General features: G+C 42.2%; 1 protein-coding gene across 1 annotated transcript; it reads left to right on the top strand.

Annotated features, from left to right (window-relative positions):
• Positions 1-158: 158 nt before the first annotated feature.
• Positions 159-26,099, top strand: hcrtr2 (hypocretin (orexin) receptor 2). Its single transcript, XM_058058044.1, has 7 exons — positions 159-422; positions 12,121-12,299; positions 13,285-13,528; positions 15,829-15,944; positions 16,036-16,256; positions 18,498-18,619; positions 20,949-26,099. The coding sequence occupies exons 1-7, from the start codon at positions 209-211 to the stop codon at positions 21,119-21,121; spliced, it is 1,269 nt and encodes a 422-aa protein (XP_057914027.1). The 5' UTR covers positions 159-208; the 3' UTR covers positions 21,122-26,099.
• The last annotated feature ends 1,737 nt before the right edge of the window (positions 26,100-27,836 follow it).

Here is a 27,836-nt window from a genome sequence, read left to right as displayed (position 1 = left end):
TTGAGTAAAAAAAAAAAAAAAACTCGGGAGTTTTGAACGACTCGTTCATGTCTCGCACATCTGTCACAAGCTCACGAGGTGCGCTGCTGCTGCTTTTGGCGCGTGCGTGTGCTAACGTTTCACCGCGGACACTCCGTCATTCAGTCAGTCAGTCAGTCAGAGCACAGCCTCGAGAGAAGAGCAAAGGCTATCACAAACACACACAATCATGTCGGGGGGCACGGATGATTCCACTTGTGAAGAATGCTTTTCTGTACACTCAGCCAACAGCACGGAGTTGCACCCTGCACTGTCCACGGTGGACGACGATGAACTTTTGCGATACATCTGGACGGAGTATTTGCACCCCAAACAGTACGAATGGGTTCTCATCGTGGCTTATGTCGTCGTGTTCGTCGTGTCACTCATTGGCAACTCCCTCGGTAAGTAGCAATTATGAGGGCACTTATTAAACTTCAATGCAAAAATGTGTATGTCTAACATGAGATACAACTCTGTCGTGTACAAAATAATAACCGTGCTTTTCCCTGCATAATCTGAAGTGCAGTAACAGGTGTCATTGCTTCCAAATGTCTTATTGTGTCTGCCGCAGGAATAATGAATGGCAGTATTTAAAGATGAAGCTGTAGTTGTCTACGATAAAATAGATTTTTTTTAAATTGCAGAAACACAACACAAATACTAGATGAAATAATATGCTTATTATTAATGTTTGCAGTGGTGCACTGCATCTGAATGAAATGTCTTTCTGTTTTCTTATGTAGCAATATTATGGTAACCAATTCTACACCTCAGCTGCTGCAACCAGAATAATGATTTAAAATTATTAATCTATGAAAATCAATCTATCAATCAAAACTATTATTATTTTGCAAAAGATATTCCAAAATGATGCATGTTTGGTTAATTGGAGACCCTAAATTGTCCATAGGTATGAATATATTGTAAATGTGAGTGGTTGTTTGTTTATATGTGCCCTGTGATTGGCTGGTGACCAGTCCATCGTGTACGCTGCCTCTCACCCTTTTTTTTTTTTGGTAACTAATTAAGATGCTATAGGCTCCAACATGCAACTGGCCCTAGTGAGAATAAGCGGTACAGAAAATGGATGGATATTAAGATGCTAATAATAAACCTAATAATAATAAGCAATTAAAGTTAACAAGACTCTTAGTACAGTAGACTAAAGGGGTAATTTTTTGGGCCTTTTGTATTGAGTTGTGGACTCCTAAAGAGCAGCTACACACAATAAACCACACAAAATGCTTTCTAGATCTTCCAGAATCTGTACCTATTCTAGCTGTATTTTTTTGGATTTCCAAAACGATCTGTTGTAATTTATTCCACCCATGGCCCGCCTCCAGACATGCACTCTGCTGTGATTGGTCACACTCTCCAAGCGCTCCGGAGTACTTCTGAACTACTGCCAAACCCCACTTTGTTATTAAATGAATGAACACTTTGGACTAGGGATCGACCGATATGGTTTTTTTGGGGCCGATGCCGATACCGATTTTTTCCCATCACCCTTAGTCGTTGGCCGATTTTGCTTGGGCCGATATTTGTGGCCGATACTGCTTTTGATCCCTCAATTTACATGAAAAAATGACAATGATAACAAATATTACAGGTCTCAAGTTTAAACAAATATTTATTGAAATGTAAACACTGAACACATTAGGATTCAGCTTTCTTAAACAATCATTTAAACGGCATTATCAACTTTAAAAGGAATAAATATTCAACCATGTGCAAATTATTTAGCATCGATGTGATGACTGCTCCTCCACAGTGTGACACACCCCAGCGCCCCCACCCCGCCTCCACACACACAAACACATCACACTGACACAATTTAGTACGAAATATAATACATCTCTCATCTCTTTCTCTCATCATTAAAGTTTGTGTTGTGCACGATAAAGACCTCTCATAAGCAGACACGGCTGCTCCAATTCCTTCTGTGTGTGTGTGTGTGTGTGTGCGTGCGTGCTCGGAGAGAGCGCACACACATAACACGACACGCATTTAAAGTTGCATAGTTGTTCATTCTTGTTCTGCTCAACTAGTGAGAGTGCTTTTATTCGTCTGTTGCGTTGGTATGTGATGTTTTTGGGCTTTCTTGTTGTCCCACCATGACTTAAACCGTTATGCCTAGCGATCACCCAATGAAATGTGATGGGCTTAGCAAGGTGTAAAAAGCAAGCTAACTATTACTTGTGAAAACGCGCTCTTGATGTGATTCAACAGTGGGGGTGGGGTACTCTGCCGCGGGGTAACACAAAGCTGCCCCGGCGGATGCCTGACTGTAAATCATGCAGTGGAAAATATATCGGCGAATCCACACGCGTATCGGCCGATACAAGGAAAAAACGTAAATATCGGCCGGCCGATGTATCGGTAAAAGTGGTTAGGAGCTACTGGTAGCTTATGTGCTACTGCTTGAACTGAAAGAGTGGTAATGTCGGCACTGCTGGTGCAGTGGAGCACAGGAGAAGCCGGGTAGGAGGGTGCTGCCTCCACCTTGCCTGCCCGAGGAGGAGCACTCATTGTTGGACACATTTTGTCAGAAGCACCGTCGTTGCCATGGAGCTCAGGAGAACTGGGATGCGAAGGTGCTATATCCACCTCGCATGCCCGAAGAGGAGCACTCTTTTTGGGGCACAGAATGGGTCCACTTCTGGTGCTGTGAAGCTATAAGTGCAGACAATCTTGGCACAACATTAGTAGTGGAAATGTGGTCATTATACGTTTTTTTGTGGGACTACCATTGTTCAAGACTTTGATGAGCTTGGCATGGCATCCCGCCGTGGAAGAGCGGACGCCAGATCAGGAGGAGGCATGGCATCCCGCCATGGAAGAGCGGACGCCGGATCAGGAGGAGGCATGGCATCCCGCCGTGGAAGAGCGGACGCCGGATCAGGAGGAGGCATGGCATCCCGCTGTGGAAGAGCGGACGCCGGATCAGGAGGATGCGTGGCATCCCGCAGTGGAAGAGCGGACACCGAAGGAGGAGGCGTGGCACCCTGCCGTGGAAGGGCGGGCACCGAAGGAGGAGCGAGTCCTGGATCTTGGCTGGACTGTGGAGCAGAGGAAGAGGAATGTGAGTCTTGGTCAAGAGGAAACGTACCGGGCAGCACATCCCGGTTAGCCGGAGGAGTGTGTGTGTCACGCAGCTTGGCACAGGAGCCGGGGAGCTGAAGCAGCGTGAGCGGGGCTCCCCGACTAGGTGCGGAGGTGAGGGAGGAGATGGCTTCGCCCGCTGAAGCCTTGCTGGAGCTGGCCGAGACGTGCGTTGGCGTCATCGTCGGCGGGCTGGTGTGTCAGCGCTGGGTCTGGGGTACACCCACACCATGGGGATAAGCGTGCCGTCCGGCCCCCACACCATGTCTTCCAGCTCCTCCGGAGTGAACTTTGCGCACTCCTCCTCCACTGCAGGGTCCAGAACTCCATCTCCGCGAGGTCGTCGTCTGGTGGGTTCATTCTGTCATGGTGCGGCTTGAGATTTTTAAGGTTCGACCCCAGGATGCAGAGATTAGGACCCAAAGGCAGGTAAAAATTTATTTATTTTCGCTATGCAGCAGGATGGCGCACTAGCATGGCAAACTCAACACAAGACATGGCAATGAACCCACAAACAAACGGAGCCTGCATCTGAACTAAATAGCAATCACAAATTGAAAACAGGTGCGGGAGAAAGTGGAGAGGAACGGAAAACAGAACAGAGCAACAGAGGAAGTGAATACAAAATAAGGGCACAAACGAGGACCAGAGAAAAAGACGAAAACTAAGAAAGCTGTCACGAGGGGGTGAAGCCCGATCGTGACACAACAGAGTCTAACAAACGCAGAGGGATGTAGATCATTCCAAAGAAAAGATCGGCCCCCTCTGGTCCGGAAACGGGTATGTGGAACCATCAGTGGGTTCTGGTCCATAAACCAGAGAGAACGAACGGGGGTGTAGGGCAGAATCAGATCTTTGATACAACAAAGAGTTTGACCATACTCTAAAAGTGAGGGCCAAAATGTAAAAATCTCTCTGATAGGAGACTGGCAAGCAATGGAGAGTTTTTAGAATGGGCGATATATACACATGATCTATTTGTGTGAGTCAGAATCCTTGCTGCAGAATTTTTGCATCAGTTGTAGGCGAGACAGCTCTTTCTTGCCTGAACAAGAGAAAATACTATTGCAATAGTCTAATTGTGAAGACAAAGACATTAATGATTAGCTCCAAATCATCATATGACACCATGGTAATGACTTACAGTGCTGCTCTAACGGCGTGTCCTTGTCAAAAATAACACCTAAGTTTCTAAGGGATGACTTGGATGACTGGCTCATGTCACCCATGCACTGCTTAATTGCTGGGATAGAGTCATCAGGGGCGAGAATCAGGGTTTGTGTTTTATTGACGTTTAGCGGCACAGAGTTAACACTCAACCAGTTGTTGATTTCCTCTAAGCAGCTTTTCAGGGAGTCTAACTTCTGAAACTCGGATGGCTTGAAGGAGCAGCTAAGCTGGATGTTGTCAGTGTATAAATGATAAGAAACATTATCACATACTACAGTATTAATTGGCCCTGTACCCTAGAAACCGCCCATGAATGATACGGGAAAAGGCCGAAATGATACTGTGTTAATGCCCAGGGCAGTGATACTGATAAACTATAGAGTTTAACCTTGTCAGTATCAGCCCCCGTAGCTGTCCAATCAGAGCGCGCTGCTCTGGTATCGTGCCCGTGAAACAACCAATCAGAGAACAGTGCACGAGGGTTTGTTTTGCTGCCGTCTGTGCTCTGCCAACATGTCAGCAGTTGAAATGTCTTTCGCCGGGAGTGTCAAAAATAGCAAACAGAATATTAGAAATGGAACGTTTTTTCACCATTAATGAGGAGGACACTCTTGAAATGATCGAAAAAACTAAAAATGCAAATACAAGTCGGAAAACCAAGGGCGACTGCACCTGCAAGAACGAACGAAGACTGGTAGAAAGTATCCCCCCCGCCTGAGTTAGACAATCAGACCTTCGGTCTCGGGCTGATACTGACACTTGGCGGCATGATACGGGGCCTGATACCAGACAAACCATGTGATTACCTCTAATTACAGAACTTTTGAATGATCTTTCCCAAAGGAAGCAAATACAACATAAACAAGGCAAGCCCCAAAACAGAACCCCGGGGGACTCCATACAGCAGCTCTGCTGACTCAGACTGTACTTGGTAGACCAGATAGATAGGAAGCAAACCAATGTAGAATGGACCCCGACATGGCACCCCAGCCTTTCCAACAGCATCTGGTGGTCAACTGTGTCAAAGACCAAAACGGTGTATTTCCCAGAATATCACTTGACACTTTCAATTTTCAACTTTCAAGTGGGCAGCACGGCGGTCGAGTGGTTAGCGCGCTGACCTCACAGCTTGGAGACCAAGGTTCAATCCCACCTTCTGCCATCTCTGTGTGGAGTTTGCATGTTCTCCCCGTGCATGTGTGTTTTTTTCCGGGTACTCCGGTTTCCTCCCACATTCCAAAAACATGCTAGGTTAATTGGCCACTCCAAATTGTCCATAGGTATGAATGTGAGTGTGAATGGTTGATGGTCTATATGTGCTATACATCCTGTGATTGGCTGGCCACCAGTCCAGAGTGTGCCCAAAGACAGCTGGGATAGGCTCCCAGGTGGTAGAAAATGAATGAACTTTCAAGTTTCCGTGGTTGCACACCATAGATCAAGACAACTTTACATGGTGTACGTGACAGACTTGCACCACATAAAATACATTTCTTTTTCTCCCATCACAGAAAAAACAGTTAAAAAAATAACAGAATGTTAAAAAAGATTGCTGTCGGTTTATAGTTGTGACTTTAAACACCACGTGTGTCTCATTTCAGTAGCTCAAGCAGCAAAAACAAAACAAATACTTTGTATTGAGTTGTGGACTCGAGGGAAATTTACGGAAACCAGATTGAAATGCCTCATGGATATTACATTGGTAAAGATAAAAATACAGCTGCTCAAACACTTTTTGAAAAAGCCTGAATTGAAGGACATCGGATGAGCACGAAGACGGTTTCACTAAGACAACCACATGTCGGGGGGAAGGCTCACTGACAGCAGACGTACCACATGATGGGGGGGGGGGGGGGGGGGTGGTTTGTCCTTCATCGTCTTGATTTTGTCAACAAGAAATCTCAGCAAGGCATTGCTGTCAGTTTTACAAGATGCAGGTGTAACAGGTGCGGCTGGGGATAGAAGGTATCCCCTTGTTTTTTTGATTGGTTGTTTGATTGTAGCAAACTATTTCTAGTTCTAGCCTCCTTCACCATTTCATTTTATGAGAACACTAAGATTCCTAAGATAAAGTCTGTGGAGTTTAGTGGTTTCACTTAAGCACTCTGTCTTTCGACATAGTCTGTTAAGACTAAAGGTATCCTCATTTATCCATGGGCACATTTTTCTCTGTGCTGACCTCATCATTTTAACCGGAATAATCTGATCCAGTATTGTTCCACAGTGAGAATTAAAACGGTGCATAAAATTGTCCACATTGAGGCAGAGCGTCAAACATAGTGGAAAATCTTTCAACAGTATTTCCAGTGATGACACGCCTCTTGCACCAACTTCTGACAGGTTGGGGTCAGGAGTAAAATGCAGTTCAAACAAAACAAGACTGTGATGACTCAAATGGACATCATTTACGGCAGGGGGGGTCAAATATTTTGACTCGTGGGCCGCATTGAGTTAACAAAATTGTCCGGGGGGCCAGAACATATATTTAACACACACACACACACTATTTTATGCTTATAATTTTCCTTGAATTATTTGTCTAATTTTATCTGTAAAAGTGTTATACTATCAGCTATACTATCAGTATGTTCTCATATCCCTTTCAGACCACATCAAACCATGTAATTTAATTTTACGGTTTTGTTCTTTTGTTTTTTTTACTCAATAAGACACCCGACTTGCAAGTCATGTTGCCAGTTTGTGTGTTAAAAGTTGAAATGCTTACAAAGAAACTGGCCCCCGGGCCATAGTTTGCTCACCCCTGATTTACCGACACATTACAAATGTCTCGTGAAAAAACAAAAGTCCAAAATGAAAAGTTTCAGTCAAAGTCAAACGCTCCATTGCAAAGCAAGATGAGCTGTCATCAACATCAACATGAAGGTTAAACTCTCCAAGGATCAAGACCGATTCTAGTTTTAATATAGAAGATAAAAAGTCACTAAAATCCTTTAAAAAGATGGAAGCGATTACAGGAGGATGATAGATCAACACGCAGTAGAAGGGATGAGAAAAACCCACCTTTGCTGTCTATGATTCAAAAGAAGCAAATTCCTGAGACTGAATCACCTCGCAGGTGTAATGGTCCTGAATCACAATAGCCAAAACACCACAGCAGAACATCCAGCTGGGCAGAGGTCATTTTGAGTGAATGAATTCCTCCTCTCTCTGCCAAGTCTTTGAAAGGCATATTGTATCTCGACTTGTGAAGAGGAACAGTGGAGCCCAACCGTGCAGCTATTCACAATTCTCACATTTGCAACTGAACCGCTTGCGTGCAAAATTTCCCTTCAAAGCGTAACCTCCTTTGCACTACACGGCACTTCACTTCCTGGTTGTTGCGGAGCATGGATTTCAGCAGTGCAATTCCAACACCATATGCAGTGGCGACTCCAAATTGTCTCAACTGTGAATGATTGTTTGTCGACATGTGCTCTGCAATTGACTGGCCACCAGTCCAGGATATATACCCCACCGCTCGCCCGAAGCCAGCTTGGATAGGCTCCAGCACTATTTACGCACTATTTGCAGGCTGCTAGAAGCTAGCTAGCTAGCAAGCCACACATTCAAGCCCCCTGTGAAGCATCACCAGACATTCACACCAGCTGGCTGCATTTTACATATTCGAGTTCCAACAAGGTTTTAACTCTGACTTTAGTATAAATTGTGCTTCTTGTAGCTCATGGTAAACTGGAGCATGTTTACTCGGCTCCACTTACCGAAAAATGTGCGTTCTCTGCATTTTTTTCCTGTGATGATGGACTATCAGGAACAGTGTTTTCTGAAATGCCTAGTATTTCAACAATTTACACGTGTGTAGTATTTATGCCCTGATTTTCCAACTTCTACTTATTTGCCCCTCCATCTCTTTGAGGTGGGGCTGACAACAACTGGAAGGGATGTCACAACCGGACATGATGTCACATCAAACCCAGCAACTGGCAGTTACAGCTGGCCCTCTGAGGGCAGCCATAAATGTCTTGTGGCCTTCAGTGAACATGAGTTTGACATCCTTGCCCTAGGCACTTGCTCTCAGGGGATTCCACGCCGCCATCATAAGTGTTGTTCCATTTCTCAGAGAAGTTGAAATGAACTTGGTAAGTAAGATCAGCCCTTGGAGCGCTGAAGGAGAGAGTCCAGGTTGACGGGCTTGGGTTGGCAGTAAAGAACGGTTGTATTCGGACCCAATGATGGTCCTTTTCAGACCTGCAACCAATGAACGTGAATGGGAAATATAATGGCATGTAATCATGCTCGTGGACTGATTGCAGCGGCAATTTGCGCGTGTAAATTGTTTGGTCATTACGTGACAGCAAACGCAGTGACGTCACTCAAAATGAGCCACCCACTGGTTTTAGGGCGATGCGCAGGGTTTCATATTGTATTTGATATTCATATGAGATAGTCTGTTTGACGCAATTCAAGGCAAAATAAGGTTCGACTCTTTGCTGTGATTTTAAATAGGTATCATGTAAACATGATTTTAAATGGGTAATTTTGTCAGGAGAATAATGTACAACAACACTTGTAAATGGGTTTGTTGATGGAGGTGATCATGAAGAGGATACATTGAATTAGATAAACCTGATCCCTCAAGTATTGGATTATTTTTAAATCCTGAGTGTAAAGTGTCACACAGGCTCTTTAATGTGTTCCATCAACCTGAGGCTGGAGCCAAGGGAATCCCCCCCCGACCTTCCCCTACACACACACACACATTTTAGGCAGACTGACGCATGTTGCAGAACATGGACACTGAACCACTCAAGTCATACTTGCCCTTTTTCTCCCTTCCTTCATCAAACTCCCCCGGTCCCCTGGGTCCCCCTGGTCTTCATCTCAGTGATTCAGAGGAGTATTAAGGATGAGTCAGCGAGATCTATGGGTGATAATTGATTCCGGACACAGCTTACATGTACAGGTACAACACCTGTGCAGAGCAGTGCATATGTTGTGGCAATTATTGGCTTTGATGCAGGATGATGATGTGAATGACTATTTCACAGACCAATTAGCAGGATTATGCAAAAAAATACAAACCTAATTTTGACCAAAAATAAAAAAGACACAAAAAGCAGTGCACCAACGCTGAAGACATTTTAGTCAGGAGAAGAAGAAGGAGGAATTTTCTTCATTATTTGTGTTACGATGAAGGAAGTGTCCACTGACCTACGAGCTCCTGGACACCCCTGCCTTATAACTACTATTATTCCACCCATCCATCCATTGTTGCGGCCATGCTGGATCCTATCCCAGCTGTCTTCGGGGGAGAGGCGGTGTACACCCTGGACTGGTGGAAGAAAACCCATGTGCACACGGGGAGAATATGCAAAAATTTAACACAGGTCTTCTTGATCTCCTGACTTTGTGGCCTGCATGCTAAACACTCTTCTATCGTGCGGCCCTAATGGTAACATGAAACAAATTATAATATAAAAATGTCTTCAAACTGTGTTACCTGTATGACTCCAACCATTTTAAACATTTTGTTTTGCTGAATTTAGCAAATTTCATCATCAAATATAGGCTCGAAACCCGAGGTAGCAACCAGCCGAGCTTCAGCTCTGAATGTGCAATTCCAGCATGTCGCTGAGAGTTTGCAGAAACATTTCTTATGTACAGTCATTCCTCATTTATCACGGTGAAGCAGTTCCAGACTTGACTGTGATTCATGAATTTCCACAATGTAGTATTAAAAACAGTTTAATAATAAATTGAATATTTTTGTAGTTTTTGGAGCATAGAAAGCCCGTTTATGACCTTCAAAAAATAGTAGCACCCCTATAGTCACCTTTATAAGACATAAAAATTTAAGACTGTCACATGTTCATAATAGGAGTGGTTAGCGTGCAGGCCACACAGCTAAGAGACCCGAGTTCAATTCCACCCTCGGCCATCTTTATTCCGGCTTTCTCCCACATTCCAAAAACATGCTAGGATAATTGGTGACTCCAAATTGTCCATAGGTGTGAATGGTTGTTTGTCTATATGTGCCCTGTGATTGGCTGGCCACCAGTCCAGGGTGTACCCCGCTTCTTGCCCGAAGACAGCTGGGATAGGCTCCAGCATCTCCACGACCCTCGTGAGGAAAAAGCGGTAGAAAATGAATGAATGAACATGTTCATAATAGGAGTGGTTAGCGTGCAGGCCACACAGCTAAGAGACCCGAGTTCAATTCCACCCTCGGCCATCTTTATTCCGGCTTTCTCCCACATTCCAAAAACATGCTAGGTTAATTGGTGACTCCAAATTGTCCATAGGTATGAATGTGAGTGTGAATGGTTGTTTGTCGATATGTGCCCTGTGATTGGCTGGCCACCAGTCCAGGGTGTACCCCGCCTCTTGCCCGAAGACAGCTGGGATAGGCTCCAGCATCTCCACGACCCTCGTGAGGAGAAGCGGTAGAAAATGAATGAATGAATGAACATAATAACTCACCCGCTACGAGATCTCTGCCGGAATATCAGAGACAAGCTATTGATCTACGTAGTTACCTCTGCAGAATCTTCATGATTTGTGATTGTAGTAATCAGAAACTACTAATCGGTCAATTTTCAAAATGTTGTTTCATTTTCACCTGTACTGCATAATAACGGAAGGAAAATGAACATGGTGTATCCATCACCTCCCACTGAAATGATTGCAGCGTGGCTTGAAAGTGGCTTCAAAGGTGTGCTTGCTAATGTTGGCCGCAGCTGCAGCTTACATTTGTGAATTAATGAGCATCATATAATGCCCACTTTTTCCTCAACTCTAGGAAAATTTACATCTTAATTTCATTAGTCCAGGTGATTAAGATGCTGGTGTATATTTTCCGAAGTCATTTCTGTTGTGTTCACATACTGACACAACCTGTTCACACTATTCACAACCTGTGCACTGCAACACGTGCAGGTTGTAATAATGAGCTACTTAAGTGGTTGAGGAGATATATATATACAAATATTTTAGATGATTTGTACTCAAGTTCAAACTTATAAGCCTCGCCTTAGCTAAAATAGAAGAATGCATTCTGACTATATGATAAATTACTTTTATTCAACTACTTTGTCATAAGTACTCCCACACAGTATTGTAATACTAATGAAAATAGAGCACTGTCACATGTTCATTAAATTAAATATAATAAACAACAAAATTATTATATTATAAATTATTTAATTTTAATTATTAAATTATATATGATTACATGCAGGTGATCCCCATGCACACAAAGGACAATACGATGATATGCACACCAGGCCAGTAGGGGGCGCTGGGACGTCACACTAAGCATACAACATGGATCAGAGTCTTTCATTCAAAGTGAGAATTAGTTTTAGAAATCATGACTTTTATAATAAAATATGGGACCTGTAGCCAAGAAAATGAGGAATCAGTAATATCATCATAGGTGGGGGAGCAGTAACACACTACGCCCATAACAAAGCCCGCTCCTTTGCAACGAGTGTCCCAAACTCCTTTCAGGACTCACTTCCAAATACGCAAACCTTGTGAACTGAAGCTTTGGCATCATTTAACGCAACAATACAACATTCTAACTACATTTATATTTATAGAAAAGTGGAAAAAGCATAATAGATCCCATTAAAGTCCACCAGTGTTAAACACTGAGCCAAAAAAACACAGCCTGGGCTGTCAAGTCATTGGAAACAACGCCATTATCTGCCACAATTAACAGCAGACCAGCGGTAAATCCTAACATCATCATACCCAATAGACCTTACCTTAAATATCAATCCCTGATCCCTCTCAGAAGGTGTCACTCTGTACGATATGTACACATCATGTCTTTGAGAAGCTTTGTAACTGTGTGATGTCTTTCAGTTTGTTTTGCAGTGTGGAAAAACCGTCACATGCGCACGGTGACCAACTATTTTATCGTGAACCTCTCCATTGCGGATGTGTTGGTCACCATCATCTGCCTGCCTGCGAGTCTAGTGGTCGACATCACAGAAACATGGTTCTTTGGACAGACACTTTGCAAGGTTGTCCCCTATCTGCAGGTAAAAAAAAAAAGTTTGTTCCTTGCCTAAATCAGTGGTTCACAAACTTTTTTGCAGCGCACCCCTTTTGGAGATGAAATTCTCATCAAAACTGAATATTTTTTTGGATTAATAATTAAAATTTCCAAGGGCACCTCCCCCCCCGCCATAAGCCACCGGCCTAAAATTAAGCGTTGTCTTGTTACAACTTGTTACATGTTATTCAAAATTGGCAAAGGGAACATGTTGAATAGGAAATGAATAAATCCCTTAGCGATTGATGTGAACTGCATTAACAATTAATTGAACAAAGAGGACATAGAATTGAATAAGCTTTGGGGGTTCCACTGTCATCCTCATGCATCATGGTAGCCTTTTCTAATAATGAACAGTCTTTTAAAGATAATTATCATCAGCATCTTCAACAACCAACACATCTTATTAGGCACTTGGAAAATCCCTAAATCAAAGCACCCTTGTTAATGTTCCTTGAGACTGAAGCTGATATGATTAGCGGTGGAGGCTGACAAAAGGAGCTTTGCCAAGTGAATTAAATTAACCCAAGTCAACCTCTCTGTCTTTCTATTTTTTAACATAATTTACTGTCCTATAAGTCATTTAATTTTTCACAGAGAATGTGTGAGGCTAATTTTATTGGACATAAAATGAAAAGTTAAGGTGGTTGAGGTGCAAAAATGAAATCTTCCCCAAGAAGCTGTATTAGTCTTGCATAATTTAAAAAATCAGCTATTCATAAAACAAACAGACATTAATGAACCTGTCCATTGTGTATGATTTTTGTCCACAATGTTCATAGCGCGTTTGACAGTTTGGTCTCTATCCAAATTTGGCCGACTTAAGTTATTCCAGAGATTAGGTTTTACTCTATTGCAAATTAACAAACAGAGTTTGTGTGTAGGCAACCCTTGAACCTACAAAATTCCTTCATCAAACAGCCCCCCAGGTAGAGAAAAGTATGCATATTGTTTCTTCTCCTGCTTTTCAGACCATCTCTGTCTCCGTATCGGTCCTAACACTGAGCTGCATTGCACAAGATCGCTGGTATGCAATCTGCCACCCACTGATGTTCAAAAGCACCGCCAAGAGAGCTTGCAAGAGCATCGTAGTCATCTGGGTGGTGTCATGCATCATCATGATCCCTCAAGCCATCGTGATGGAAAGCAGCAGTCTGTTGCCAGCGCTCGCCAACAAGACAAGCTTGTTTACTGTATGTGATGAACGCTGGGGAGGTATGTCATGAAACCATCAATTAATATTTAATATTGCTTACAGCACCGACCATCGCATTTCTGGAAATATATTTAATCATATATCTTCATGGGACAGCACTGACGAAAAGGCAGGTTGATATGATATAAAATAGTCAGTGCAGCCTGTTGAGCAGGGTAATAATGGTAGCTACTCGACACTTTGTGCCCTATCTGGACATTTTCACGTAGCAGTATTAAAGTAACAGAGCAGAAGTATAGGTAATGATAAGTTGTAACGACGGACCAAAATACTACAGGTACAACCTTCCAAGTTTTGGTGTCTCGTGGTTATAGACGTGCTCCCACAAATTACTTGAAAACTTGAACTGTCAAATGATTAACATTTTCAATCTGATTGATCACGGTTTTCAAATTAATTCATGATTAATCACTGTGTCTGAAATACGCCAATTTTTACTGTATTTTATTGAAAGTTAGGTAAATGATGAAAATTATGAAAATGTATTTACATAACACTTTGTTTTTTTAATATGCGCTGTGATTGTCTGGCGCCCGGTCCAGGGTGTACCCCGCCTCTCGCCCAAAGACAGCTGGGATAGGCTCCAGCATACCCGCCACCCTAGCGAGGATAAACGGTGTAGAAAATGGATGGATGGGTGGTTTTTTAATAGCAGAATATTTGAATCAGACAGTGTTATTATGGTGAGGTGTTGCGTTCAAAGACACCACCTCATTTAAGTTGAATTCACATGTTTTGAGGGAATTTTCGGGCATTTCCGAGCATACTTAAATGCAGCAAATTGTACTTCCGCATTAAGAAGGAAGTTATAAATGAGCGTCAGACTCTGTGTGACTCAGCAGGGAGCTATGCTGTGCTACCATATGCCATGATGCATATGCGTTAATTACACAATTTTCTTTTTATATAATTAATATAATAAATTTGTTTGTAATTTGTAATTACCTGAGTTTACTTTGATGACTTGCACTGAATTGAACCAGACAGGGATGCATAGTCCGGACAGTAGCTGCTGATAGCCAGCCTCAAGCACACTTCCAAATGTTTATCAGTCATGGATAATATCCGTATCATAATATCCGTATAATATTCCATATCCGTATGGAAGTGATATGTTTTTTGCCTTTTTACTTGGTCCAGTTTTTGCCTTTTTACTTGGTCCAGCTCCTTCACTCATTTTAGTGACCATAAACTTTAGCGAGGGCTTAAAATCTCGCCGACTAGCTTAGCACTTTGCATCGTTGTTTACGCATGAGCGGTGACCTAAAGGTCAAAATTCAGTTGTCATCTGATTGGTTGTCCTGTATGTCAATCAAGTAACGGGGATGGATGATAGGCTGACATCGTAAGTTCTGCTGCACTTAGAGACGTCGTTTGATTTGATTGGTCGCCCGAAGGGCAACATTCAGTTGTCATCTGAATGGCTGCCCTGTATATCAATCAAGTGACGGCATTGATGCTGGGATGATATTTTTTTAATGTCACGCCGCGATCGACCAGCGATCGACCAGCGATCGACCAGTACCACCTCCGCGATCGACCGGTAGCTCGCGATCGACTTAATGAGCACCCCTGGTATACAGCAATCTAATATACATGTCCCAAAGGACAAAGAGGGCGTGCAACCGCCACACAAAAAAGGGCCAAGGCGAGATTCACAAGAGAAATCAGCTCCAAATTGAATACTAAATCTTATTTATCATATCAGATCAGCATAAAGCAATAATCCGAAGCCATTGACTGTAGTTGGTGTCAAACACGAAAGATAAGCAAGGTCCATTAATTTGGTAGAGGGACGTAGGACGCATGACCTATGATAGGGAAAACGAACCTTATCATCCTTTCACCTTGATCATGAATCACCGGTGAAGATACTACTGACCTTCTACTTCACATTAAGTTGCCGGTTGATAACAAAACACAACTGATGTCAGAAAAAATGAGCACAGTCAGAACGTGACAACGATGGTTCCGAGTTGAGTTTTTGCTTTTTGTGAGATACGGCCACAACAGTAGCCTGTGTTAGGGACATCAAGTCTGGTGCTTGTGTGTCTCACTGAACATTACAGTAACATCACTGGCACCTTGTGACCAGTGTAGTATGCTAAATATCATCACATCTTTGAATGCGTCTTCCGAATGTCTTATGTTTGTATTTGGGTTTTGTATTTCAGAAATGCTTAATTTATGTCAAAAAATGATTAAACGTAAAAACCATGTCACAATATTCAGTGTGAAGTGGGTAGCAATCATTTTACCAAGAGAAATCAACGTAGCATGTTCTTCTGTATTCTTTCAGCTGAGGTCTACCCTAAGGTGTATCACAGCTGTTTCTTCATGGTCACATACTTTGCACCATTGTGTCTCATGGTTGTGGCCTACATTCAAATATGCCGCAAGCTGTGGTGTCAACAGGTGAGTATTCCACCTAGCAGCAACCTTCCCATCACAGTCACGTTCCTCTCTGAGCAACAGATTACGTATATGCCTCATGTGCATTTGACAGATTCCTGGCAGTACGTCAGGAATGCAGAGGAAGTGGAAGTCCATGCAGTGCTCCGTTTCCACTCCAGGGCCGGGGGAGTCTGTCCGGGTCAAGACCAACACAGTTTGTGCTGAGATCAAACAGATCAGAGCGCGCCGCAAGACAGCTCGCATGCTGATGGTGGTGCTTTTTGTTTTTGCTCTGTGCTACCTGCCAATCAGTGTGCTCAATGTCATGAAAAGGTATCAGCATCCCCAGTTCTGCACCTTAACTGTTGCATAATTCATTATCAGAGCAGGTAACAATAGAGAGCCAGACACAGTGTATGATATTACTAAGTCATTTGGGAGCTTCCTTCTGTAATGAGGTCGGATGACTTTAATTTTTAATTTTTTAATTTTAATGACAGACGATATGATGAAATTCTTTGAATACTTGTACAGATTTTGCCGTTGCAATTTTTTTGTCCATTAACGCGGGACTCAGCTGCACGGTTAACTAGTGGTTAGCGCGCTGGCCGCACAGCTTGGAGACCTGAGTTCGATTCCACCCCCTGACATCTCTGTTCGGTGTTTGCATGTTCTCCTTGTGCATGCGTGGGTTTTCCCCGGGTACTCCGGTTTCCTCCCACATTCCAAAAACATGCTAGGTTAATTGGTCACTCCAAATTGTCCATAGGTATGAATGTGAGTGTGAATGGTTGTTTGTCTATATGTGCCCTATGATTGGCTGGCCACCAGTCTAGAGTGTACCCCGCCTCTCGCCCGAAGACAGCTGGGATAGGCTCCAGCACGCCTGCGACCCTCGTGAGGATAAGCAGTAGAAAATGAATGAAAGAATATGCTGATACAAGGAGATATGGGAGAAGAGGTTAACCTTTCAGACTAGTTTGAGACAATATTTTTTAAATTTTGCGCATTATCCACAATTCTTATGTGAGACACGTCGTTCTCTTTTCTGTGGTTGAGGTTGAGAAGAAGCAGCCATGTTTGCTCCTGACTGCACTTGCTGGCACGAGGCAGCTAATAGAGATCATTTAAAATAAGCGGCATGGGAACTTATTTGTGCCAGAGTAAACAAATTGGGTAAGTTTACAGTAATTTACACATACATGTAGGTTTATCTTCAATACTAGCAAGCGTACTCCATCAACTTGTTTTGTCGTATCTGAACTACTTTGATACCCCAAAATTCCCTCCAAATTTGATGTCCATAACCGTGGGAGACTCCTAATTGGCTCATCGTGTGAGCTCATCACAGATGTTGCTCGCCAGCTAAAAGAAACAGGCTGTCAATCACTGTGCTACACATTTCTTCAGGCGTCAGGTAGTGAGGTTTAACCAAGATGGTACCATGATAAGCATACTAGTTGGCATTCGTTACACATGCACACTCACTTGTTGAAGACCTTGTTTTAAACCTATGTTTTGCGGCTCCAGGCTATTTTTCTTTAGTGGGCAAGTAAAATGGCTCTTAAACTTTCCCAAACTCAGCAGCAGCAGCAGCTTTCGTAGCCGCCGTTACCTTTTGGTAGTGGCCTGAGGCATTTTGAGTAGGGCGTTGTGTCACTACGCCAGAAAGGTAGTGGCGTTAGCTACTACAATAATGTTGTCGCTTGGTTAATATGTCGGGCATGTTATGTAAATGGGACATTGTTGCCGATTTTGGAGGTTTTTTAAGAGGACTTTATTGGTAAAATAGGTATGTGCATCCTTAGCTGCCTCGTGGTACCTGTTTGAAAAAAGAAAAGGCAAAGATGTATGTTTATGTCTCACATAAGGATTGTGGATGATGGGCAAAAAATTTAGTTTGTTACTAAAGTATGGCAACCATTTGGATAAAATGGACGAGTATGCACTTCACTTTTTTCTTCTAAATGAATTTGTTCTTTCATTTTGACACAAACATTGTCACCTTGACATTCTCCCTTTACATCTCATTTGAAAGCAATTTGTTAGTAAATTAAATGTGTGCAATAATATTACGAGGTTATATGTGGTGTTCAAACTTTTTCCATTGAGGGCCGCAAATGGAAACCTCAAAGGGGCTATTTTTGATTTTGATATTTTGTAAAAAGGCTAAAAAAAAAGACTATGTGTTGGCTTTGTCTTTTATCATAACCTTTTGCTCTTTTTATCCCATTGTTGCTGTTGTTGTTTTTCGTTTAATTAAATTTTTAGAATGTGCCTCAGGCCACCAAAAATGAGATGCATTCCACAAATGGCCCCTGGGCTGTACTTTGAACACCTCCGATATATACCGACAGTTAAAAGTAGCCTTCTGAGTGCAGCCATAACTGCAACGTGGCCCTCAATGAAAACAAGTTTGACACACCTTGTGTACAGTGTAAGTGACTTAGGAGTTCATTTAGGTGTAAGCTCCAACTAACACTAAAACGTACTACTTAAGAGTTGCTTGTAACTCTAGGATCACCTGGAATCTATTATTGACTCTCTTATTGATCCTGTTTTGTTTCCCTGCAGAGTATTTGGGGCCTTCAAGAACACAAATGACAGAGAGACGGTCTATGCTTGGTTTACTTTCTCTCACTGGCTTATCTACGCCAACAGTGCACTCAATCCCATAATATACAATTTCCTCAGTGGTAAGTTGGTACACCCGTCAGGGACCTTACCTATAAAGCTTGTGGATGGATGGATCAATAGATAGATAGATAGACTTTCTTTATTGTCATTGCACAATAACAGCAGTGAAATTGCCAACAAAATGTTGTTGCCTGGCTCCCGTATAATAATAAATAATAATAATAATAATGTGAATAAATAGATGACATCAAATATCAACAACAATGTACAGCGTAAACAATAAATTGCACAAATAATTTACATAATTTAGAATAAATAATAATAATTGAAAGTTTTGGTTATGCGTGTGGGCAGGTAGAGGGGCTTATTTGGCATTGAGCAGTCTCATGGCCAGGGGGAAGTAGCTGTCTCTAAACCTGGTTGTTCTACAGCAGATGCTGCAGAGCCTTGCCAGAGCCAGGCAAGAAAACAAAATGGTGCTGAAAAGTTGTGTACACACAGCAACTAACACTAACGTTATACCTCGGAGTTATATAAATATGTATCGATACGTGTATCAAGTTTAATATGAAAAAAAAACTTTTTAAACCGTTCCAGTTGATTGGAGGAGCATAGAAAGCATACAAAATGGTGCTGTAGTGCTGCTTTTATTCACCAGAAGACCCAGAGCCAACCTGGAAAAACTTTAGTTTCTTTTTTACTCATATTGGGACATGCTTATACAGTGCATCCGGAAAGTATTCACAGCGCTTCACTTTTTCCACATTTTGTCATGTTACAGCCTCATTCCAAATTGTATTAATTTAATCTCTTACCTCAAAATTCTACACAAAATACTCCATTATGACAATGTGAAAAAGTTTTTTTTTTTACCTTTTTTGAATTTATTAAAAATAGAAAACTAAGAAATCACATTTACATAAGTATTCACAGCCTTTGCCATGAAGCTCAAAATTAAGCTCAGGTGCATCTTTTTTCCACTGATCATCCTTGAGATCTTTCTACAGCTTAATTGGACTCCACCTGCAGTAAATTCAGTTGATTGGACATGATTTGGAAAGGCACACACCTGTCTATATAAGGTCCCACAGTTGACTGTGCATGTCAGAGCACAAACACCAAGCATGAAGTCAAAAGAACTGTCTGTAGACCTGCGAGACAGGATTGTCTTGAGGCACAAATCCGGGGAAGGATACAAAAAAATGTCTGCTGCTTTGAAGGTCCCAATGAGCACAGTGGCCTCCATTATTCGTAAATGGAAGACGTTTGGAACCACCAGGACTCTTCCTAGAGCTGGCCGGCCTTCTAAACTGAGCGATCGGGGAAGAAGGGCCTTAGTCAGGGAGGTGACCAAGGCCCCGATGGTCACTCTGTCAGAGCTCCAGCGTTCCTCTGTGGAGAGAGGAGAGCTTTCAAGAAGGACAACCATCTCTGCAGCAATCCACCAATCAGGCCTGTATGGTAGAGTGGCCAGACGAAAGCCACTCCTTAGTAAAAGGAACATGGCAGCCCGTCTGGAATTTGCCAAAAAGCACCTGAATGACTCTCAGACCATGAGAAACAAAATTCTCTGGTCTGATGAGACAAAGATTGAACTGTGAATACTTTCCGGATGCACTGTATATTTGTATATACACCTTTTAAATATTGTGATGAGACACTGTGAGTCAGACACTTATGTTGTTATACTGGTAGACATACTGACCTCCACTGACTTCCAGTGGCTTGACAAGCTTCTTCTGAGTGCTCATGATTGGTTCCTGCCAAAGAAAGAGCTAGCGTTTCCTCACACTGACTAGCGAACCGCACAGTATTTCAAGAGTTGGTATGAGTTCTGATGTAAATGAAATTTATACAAGATTAGCAATTAGCCGTACCGCTGTGTATAAACCACAGAGTTTCTTTTCTGACCTTTAAATGTAGTTAGAATGTTGTATTCTTGTGTTAAACAATGACAAAGTTTCACATAATGAGGTTTGCGCATTTGGAGGTGAGCCCTGAAAGAAGTTTTTGATGGCTCGAAACGCTCGATTTCAAAAGGCGTGGTAAACCTGCCCCTTTGTGATGTCACAGAGGGGCGGACTTCCTTATATGGTTCATAGTCAGGAAGCACTTTCGGCGTGTGACCAATCACTGACTTGCTCCCACCATAAAAATACACGAAGAACACAGTTGCACTCACACAGTGTATTACAAAGACAACAAGACCATATTGCTGACCGGAAAATGTATGCAAACTGAAGCACAATTTTGGGGTACATTTTTTACATTTACCTAAAAAACACGGTAACTGGTTTGATGACCTTGCACTGGTCTTCATGCATGAACAAATAGCTGCTAAAAAGATCCTAGTAAAAGTAAGAGCATTTTTCCTTCTCTCTTTTCTAGGAAAGTTCCGTGAGGAGTTCAAAGCCGCCTTTTCTTGTCACTGTTACTGTCAAGGCCAGAGAGAGCGACCGAAGAGGACGAGAGCTCGAATGAGCACAGACAGTCGAAAGTCGCTATCGACTCAAGTCAACCACATGGACACTGTGTCTCACATATCGGATCAGGTTGTATAGTGTCAGCAGAGCAGCAGTTTGTGTTTACAACAAGCACTTGAATGCATCGTCCGCCATTCAATTTTCCTTGTTCTCAGTTGCCCTTACTTTGGGAACAAGTCTTTTCTCGTTGTACCACCCTCCAAGAGACAAAGATAAGCCACAGCAGTTAGGATGTGCTTCAGCCTTCCATCCATCCGCCAAGCACACTAAAGTGAAGCTCAGCCACCTCACACTGGAAACTCATTTTGTCGCTTTTGCTGTTTTGTACTCCTATATCTGCTGGCGCCTCGAGAGATCAGCACATCCCCCAAGACAAATAGACCTTAGCGCAGTTGTCATTTCTACAACAAATGATATGACAATGGTGGATCAGTATATTTGCTTTTTACAGAATGTACACATTGCAGCGACCATTTTCTCACAGTGTATCTTCTCATGGAACAATAATATAGAAATGAAACCTGAAAATAGTCAGTTGACAGCTCATGTAATGGTATGATTCATGTTTATCTCTGTGAACCACAGCTCCCCTGCACTCAAGCAGCCTCACACCAACACAACCACCACCATACTTGACTGCAAGCAGTGCTCACTGGTATTGCCAGCTATTTAGACAATATATTTTCATTATTAGTGGACAGTAAAGTAAATCCAATTTTTTTCCTTTCTATATTGTTTCCCCTTGAGAATATGAACTAAAATGTTTTTTAAAGTGTGGAGTGTGTACTCACGCAGCATTTACATCTATCTACAAACTCAGCTCAGGTAATACAAGTGTTGGTTTTACATTTGGGGAGCGAAGGGACAACACATACGCTCATCAGCAGTGTGGAGCATCAGTACAACCATCTACCTCAAAGGAGTTCACACTGTATTTCATTCACAATTACAAATACAGAGAGTCGATACTACTAGAATTAGAAGTCCTGACAGGTCTGGCCTTTCACCATACTTACCTCACAACATTTTTACTTTTTTTTTGCTATATTTTATTCAGATAATGATAATAACAAAATTTCAGATAATGAGGTTGCCACATTTGGACGTGAGCCCTGAAAGAAGTTTGAGATGGCTCTGAATTCTCAGTTTTTGTCTTGTGAGAAGTCACCATCCAGCCAGTGACTTCCTTTTATGGGCATGCCTATGTACAAGCTGAATGAGACCAATCACAGCGGAGTGGGCTTGCTCGGAAGCAGACTGAGTGGAATTAATTAAAATTGATCGTTTTGGAAATCCAAGTAAATACAGCTGGACTAGGTGCAGATTCTGGAAGATCTGTGTGCTGGTTATTGTGTGTAGCTGCTCTATGGGGTCTAGGAGTCCACAACTCAATACAAAGTATTTGTTTTGTTTTTGCTGCCATACTTACCTCACAACATTTTTACTTTTTTTTACTTTCATACAGAGCAGCTGCAAATTGATCTCACTAATGTTAAAAATAACCTGAACTGGAGTACATATTTATGCATATATGTATATGTATGCATGTGTGTATGTATATATGTATGTATGTATGACCTGAATATAAGATGCTATATTTTATTCATTCATTTTCTATGCTGCTTGTGCCCATTAGAGACGTGGGGGTATGCTGGAGCCTATGGAGAGGCTAGGTACACCCTGGACTGGTCACCAGCCAATGGCGGGACATATGTAGACAATTATTCACGCTCACATTCGTACCTATGGACCAATTAGAGAAACCATTTCCTGATGGTGCGGCCACATGCTAACCACTTGGTCACCATTCTATATTTAATTCTAGAAAAAAAGTCTGATACAGTACAGTAAACCTTGGATATATCGGACTTGGATATATCGGAAATTCGCTCACAACGGACAGATAAAAAAGAACCGATTTTTCTGTAATGTATTTCCAATAAAAATTCATTGCATATATCGGATTTTTTATAACGGATTTCGCCTATTTCGGACAAAATCTCCAGTCCCGTTCCAATGCATTTCCATTAAATTTCCCTCGCATATATCGGATGGCCGCATCGTGGCGCTCCGATTCGCCGAATCGTGACAGGCCGCTATACGACGTCATTTGCAGCGTTTGCAGCGTTGCCTGCGCGTCCAGGTACATTGGAAACATAGTCAAGGAAGTGCCTTTTTATAACGGATAAAATCCGATTTACGCATATACCGGATATAAATCCGATATATGCGTAAAACGGACATTTTCCGGTATACGCATATAACGGATTTCGCTTATATCGGACAAAACCAGTGGGAACAATTGAATCCGATATATCCGAGGTTTACAGTATATACTGTACCTGTATAAAGAGACAGGGATTTATACACTCAAACCAGCAGGTGGTGCCAAACTACTCCACATTAAGCCAATCAGGGTTTTCTTCCTGTCACTCACACACACACCAGCGACCTGGAAAGATGCAGCCACAACGTTGAGAGGAAATTTGACCTTGACACGTTCCGACTGTCACCTGCAGTCTTCTTCAGAAAGGTCAGCTTCCCACTGTGATGTGGTGCTGATCGGTTGTATTTCCGAGGCGTGGACACACCCACCCGGTTGGTCGCACCCCCCAAGCGATCGTCCGTGTTTGTTGGTTTCTGTCTTGATGATTTTGCCGTTGTCCAAGTCCATGATATGGTTATTTATTTTATAGTGATCTGATTTGGCTGATTTTAACGTTTTGTCATGGGATTTCGAAGATTATGTTGCATTTTTTTGTCTTGTTCTACTTATTTATTTTCCTGATGGATGATAAGATTCAAACATTTTTTATTGTTTTTTTTTTGTATTGTTTATTGTTTTTTATTTTAGGTTTTAGTTGGGATTTTTTCCCTTGTCCCGTTTTTCTTCCTCCTGTTTTCTTTATCTTGTTTCGCCAACAATGTAGAGCTCATTCATTCATTCATTCATTTTCTACCGCTTTTTCCTCACGAGGGTCGCGGGGGGTGCTGGAGCCTATCCCAGCTGTCTTCGGGCGAGAGGCGGGGTACACCCTGGACTGGTCGCCAGCCAATCACAGGGCACATATAGACAAACAACCATTCACACTCGCATTCATACCTATGGACAATTTGGAGTGGCCAATTAACCTAGCATGTTTTTGGAATGTGGGAGGAAACCGGAGTACCCGGAGAAAACCCACGCGTGCACGGGGAGAACATGCAAACTCCACACAGAGATGGCCGAGGGCGGGGACCGAACCCTGGTCTCCTAGCTGTGAGGTCTGCGCACTAACCACCAGACCGCCGTGCCGCCACAATGTAGAGCTGATAAGCTAAATTCACTTATCACGGTCAGGTCTGGAACCAATTAATAGTGATAAACGAGGGATTAGAAATAAACAGACAAACCAGCAGGTGGTGCCAAACTTTCTCCACCCTGAGTGAGCCAGAGCTTTTCTTTCTTCCATTCACACATGTATGCGCACACACACACACACACACACTGGACTGGAGGGGTCCTCCTACATTGATGGTGGGCTTATATTTGATTTATTTTGTCTCTCAAAAGAGACTTATTATGCTTTTTCCACTTTTCTGAACTATAAATGTTTTTAGAATGTTGTATTCTTGTGTTAAATGATGCCAAAATTTCAGATAATGAGGTTGCCGCATTTGGACGTGAGCCCTGAAAGAAGTTTGAGATGGCTCTGAATTCTCAGTTTTTGCCTTGTGAGAAGTCACCATCCAGCCAGTGACTTCCTATTATGGGCATGCCTATGTACAAGCTGAGTGAGACCAATCACAGCGGAGTGGGCTTGCACGGAAGCAGACTGAGTGGAATGAATTAAAATTGATCATTTTGGAAATCCAAGTAAATACAGCTGGAATAGGTGCAGATTCTGGAAGATCTGTGTGCTGGTTATTGTGTGTAGCTGCTCTATGGGGTCGAGGAGTCCACAACTCAATACAAAGTATTTGTTTTGTTTTTGCTGCTTGAGCTACTGAAATGAGACACACAAGGTGTCACAAATATACACGGGCAGCAATCTTTTTTTTACCATTTTGGTATTTTTTTTAACTTTTTCTGCAATGGGAGAAAAATAAATGTATTTTATGTGGTGCAAGTCTGTCACGTACACCATGTAAAGTTGTCTTGATCTATGGTGTGCAACCGTTGTGCTGCCTTGTTTGCAGGACGCATGTTCTGTAACTTAATTTAAAACAATATTTTATCACTGAAATATGAAGGAGTGTGATAGAACCTCTTTCCTCTTCCCTCCCTTCCAGACAGCACATGTCACGTACACTTCCATCAGGCCAATGTTCATGCATCCGAGGGGAGTCTTTTCGGAAATACATTAAATTGAGTTTATGACACGTGCTAATTCAGCTATGGATTCATGCCGTTACTGCTGCTCCTTTCCTGCTGGGAAGCAAAAGTTTTAGGCCTCTAAAAAAAAATCAAGAGGAATTGGTAATTGCTTTTTGAAAGGGTGCGATTTATGATGCACCGAGCAAACATCAAACATGACCCTTTTTGGTGTTGGAAATTGGATTATTGATGCACCTTCTCAACCACGCCAAGCAGGTTCTAAGAGAATGTAAAAAATGAGTGATATCCTTCTAATCAGGATTTGTTTTGTTTGTCATGTTCGGCGTCATGAGTAAAGATGTTGTTGCATCAAAATATGTGTATACTTTGGTGAATATGTGATGAATTTATTGACTTTGCAGCACAGTAGCCATTGAATTTATCGGCTTAATAAAAGCATCCAATTGATTTAGCTGTGTGATTCATCACAGTGAATGGTTGAGTCAAACCGACTTGTGTTGTGTTTATAGTCCGTCTTCATCATATGAATATACACTCCTTAACAAATTAAGATTAGTTGAAAAATTTAAAGAATCTACATTTTACTCTGTTTTCAAAATGGAAAACATAATAAATGGGAGCGTAATTTGAGTGAGCAATTTATTGTCAACAAACATTCATCAGCTGATCAAAAGTGACTTTAAAAGCCAAATATGTGGATTCAATGTTGTTTTCTTTCATGTAACCATACTGACAAGGAGATCCCGACATGATCTGGGGTGCGTTTTCCTCCAATGGAACATTGGAGCTTCAGGTTGTGCAGGGGTGTCAAACATGCTGCTAGCTATGTGGGAATGTTGCAGCGAGCATCTCTGGTGACGGAAGGTCCTCGTTATGACTGGTTTTAGGAATAACATCACTCTTTTCCACCATCCTGCGTGTTCCCTGAACGAAGTCCAGCTGAGGACATTGAGGGATGGATGGCAAACGTTTACAAAAATGTCTATCAGTTCCAGACAGCGGAAGCCCTCTGTGAAGCCATCTTCACCACATTCTCACTAGCTTCCTAGAAAGTCTGGTATCAAGCATTCCCAAACCAATTTTGAGGTGATGAACAAGAATGGTGCCGCTACTCATTATTGAGTTCTTTTTTGGAAATGTTTGTTTTAATTTAGGGATTTATGTGTTTTTTGTTTTTTTTTTAGCTATGGTCTTAAACTTTTGATCAGCTGATCAACAGCCGATTTCAGTTGAAAGGTTGATTGCTATGAATTGTTATTAAATTTTTTGGTCTCAGTCCCATTTCTTCTTTTTTACACTTTGAAGCTACTTAGAATGTTACAATGTTATATGGAACATTATATAGCTGAATTGTTGTTATGCAAATTTGGAGCGGCCGGACCGGAGCAGGAGGGGATAGAAAAGAGGAAAAAAGACAACAGAGTAGGGAGTGCAGGGACAAAAAGAGACAAGAACAATTGCAATGAATAAAAGGACTCCAAACAGGACTACATCAGCGAGTGTCTACGATGTTTATAAAAGATCATAATGGAGAGGACAAAGTATTAAACAACCACAGTAATATTACTGAAATGAAAGTCATACAGATTTGTGGTAATAGTAGTCATGAATGTATTAACCATGATAATAAACAGAATGATAACACACAATTGTAACATATAATGGTTTTGCTGTTCTTTGCATTTTGACTGGTGAGCACCAGTCAAAGCTTGTGTATTTTTGACTTGGATGCTTGTGATTGGTGTCACACCTTGCCAGCTTCCCTCGTTCCCTCAATAAAGATTCTTTTGAATGCAACCTCAACGGCAGAACACACTCCAACACACCCGGAGAGCAAAACATCACGACCACTACAACAGGGAGTCCCAGTTGAAGTAAATAGCAGCACTGATTGCTCATCAAACCCAGCTGTGCTCATAGCGCTCACACAATTAAAGGCGCTGTCTACAGAGGAAACAGGAAAGGAGAATAACAAAATAAGAGCACAAGGAAAAGGAAGTACAACAAAGGAAATCCAAAAACTACAAACTCTTACTCAGAAAGTACTTTTTTTTAATTAAAAACACGATATTTGGCCTCTATTTGACTAGAATAAAGCTTGATATTGTCACGATTGGGCTTCACCCACTCTTAGTTTCTCCTCTTTTCCTCTGTTCCTGGTTCATGCCCTTATTTTGTATTCACTTCCTGTGTTGCTCTGTTCCTTTTTCCGTTGCTTTCCATCATCTCCCGCACCTGTTTCCCATTTTCTGTGATGTCTATTTAGTTCCGGTGCGCGCTCCTTTAGTTGTGGGGGTCATTGTCGTTTTTAGTTTGGACATGCTAGTGCCTTGTGCATTGCGTCTCCAATAAATACCAATAAATACATTTTTACCTGCAATTGGGTCCTCATCTCTGCATCCTGGGGTCGATACACCACACGAGCATGCCCGAACGGGACAGATATTATTAAAAGTGCTCAGAAAAGTTCCTACC

The sequence above is a fragment of the Doryrhamphus excisus genome, chromosome 20, assembly GCF_030265055.1.
Source record: "Doryrhamphus excisus isolate RoL2022-K1 chromosome 20, RoL_Dexc_1.0, whole genome shotgun sequence".
Classification (NCBI taxonomy): domain Eukaryota; kingdom Metazoa; phylum Chordata; class Actinopteri; order Syngnathiformes; family Syngnathidae; genus Doryrhamphus; species Doryrhamphus excisus.
The sequence above is the reverse complement of the archived record's forward strand: the minus strand, read 5'-3'. Positions and strand labels throughout refer to the sequence as shown.

Coding starts and splice junctions, on each gene's coding strand:
- hcrtr2 (XM_058058044.1), top strand. CDS start 209: ATGTCGGGGGGCACGGATGATTCCACTTGTGAAGAATGCTTTTCTGTA. Junction 15,945..16,035: donor GCAAGCTGTGGTGTCAACAG/GTGAGTATTCCA, acceptor TGCATTTGACAG/ATTCCTGGCAGTACGTCAGG. Junction 16,257..18,497: donor GTGCTCAATGTCATGAAAAG/GTATCAGCATCC, acceptor GTTTCCCTGCAG/AGTATTTGGGGCCTTCAAGA.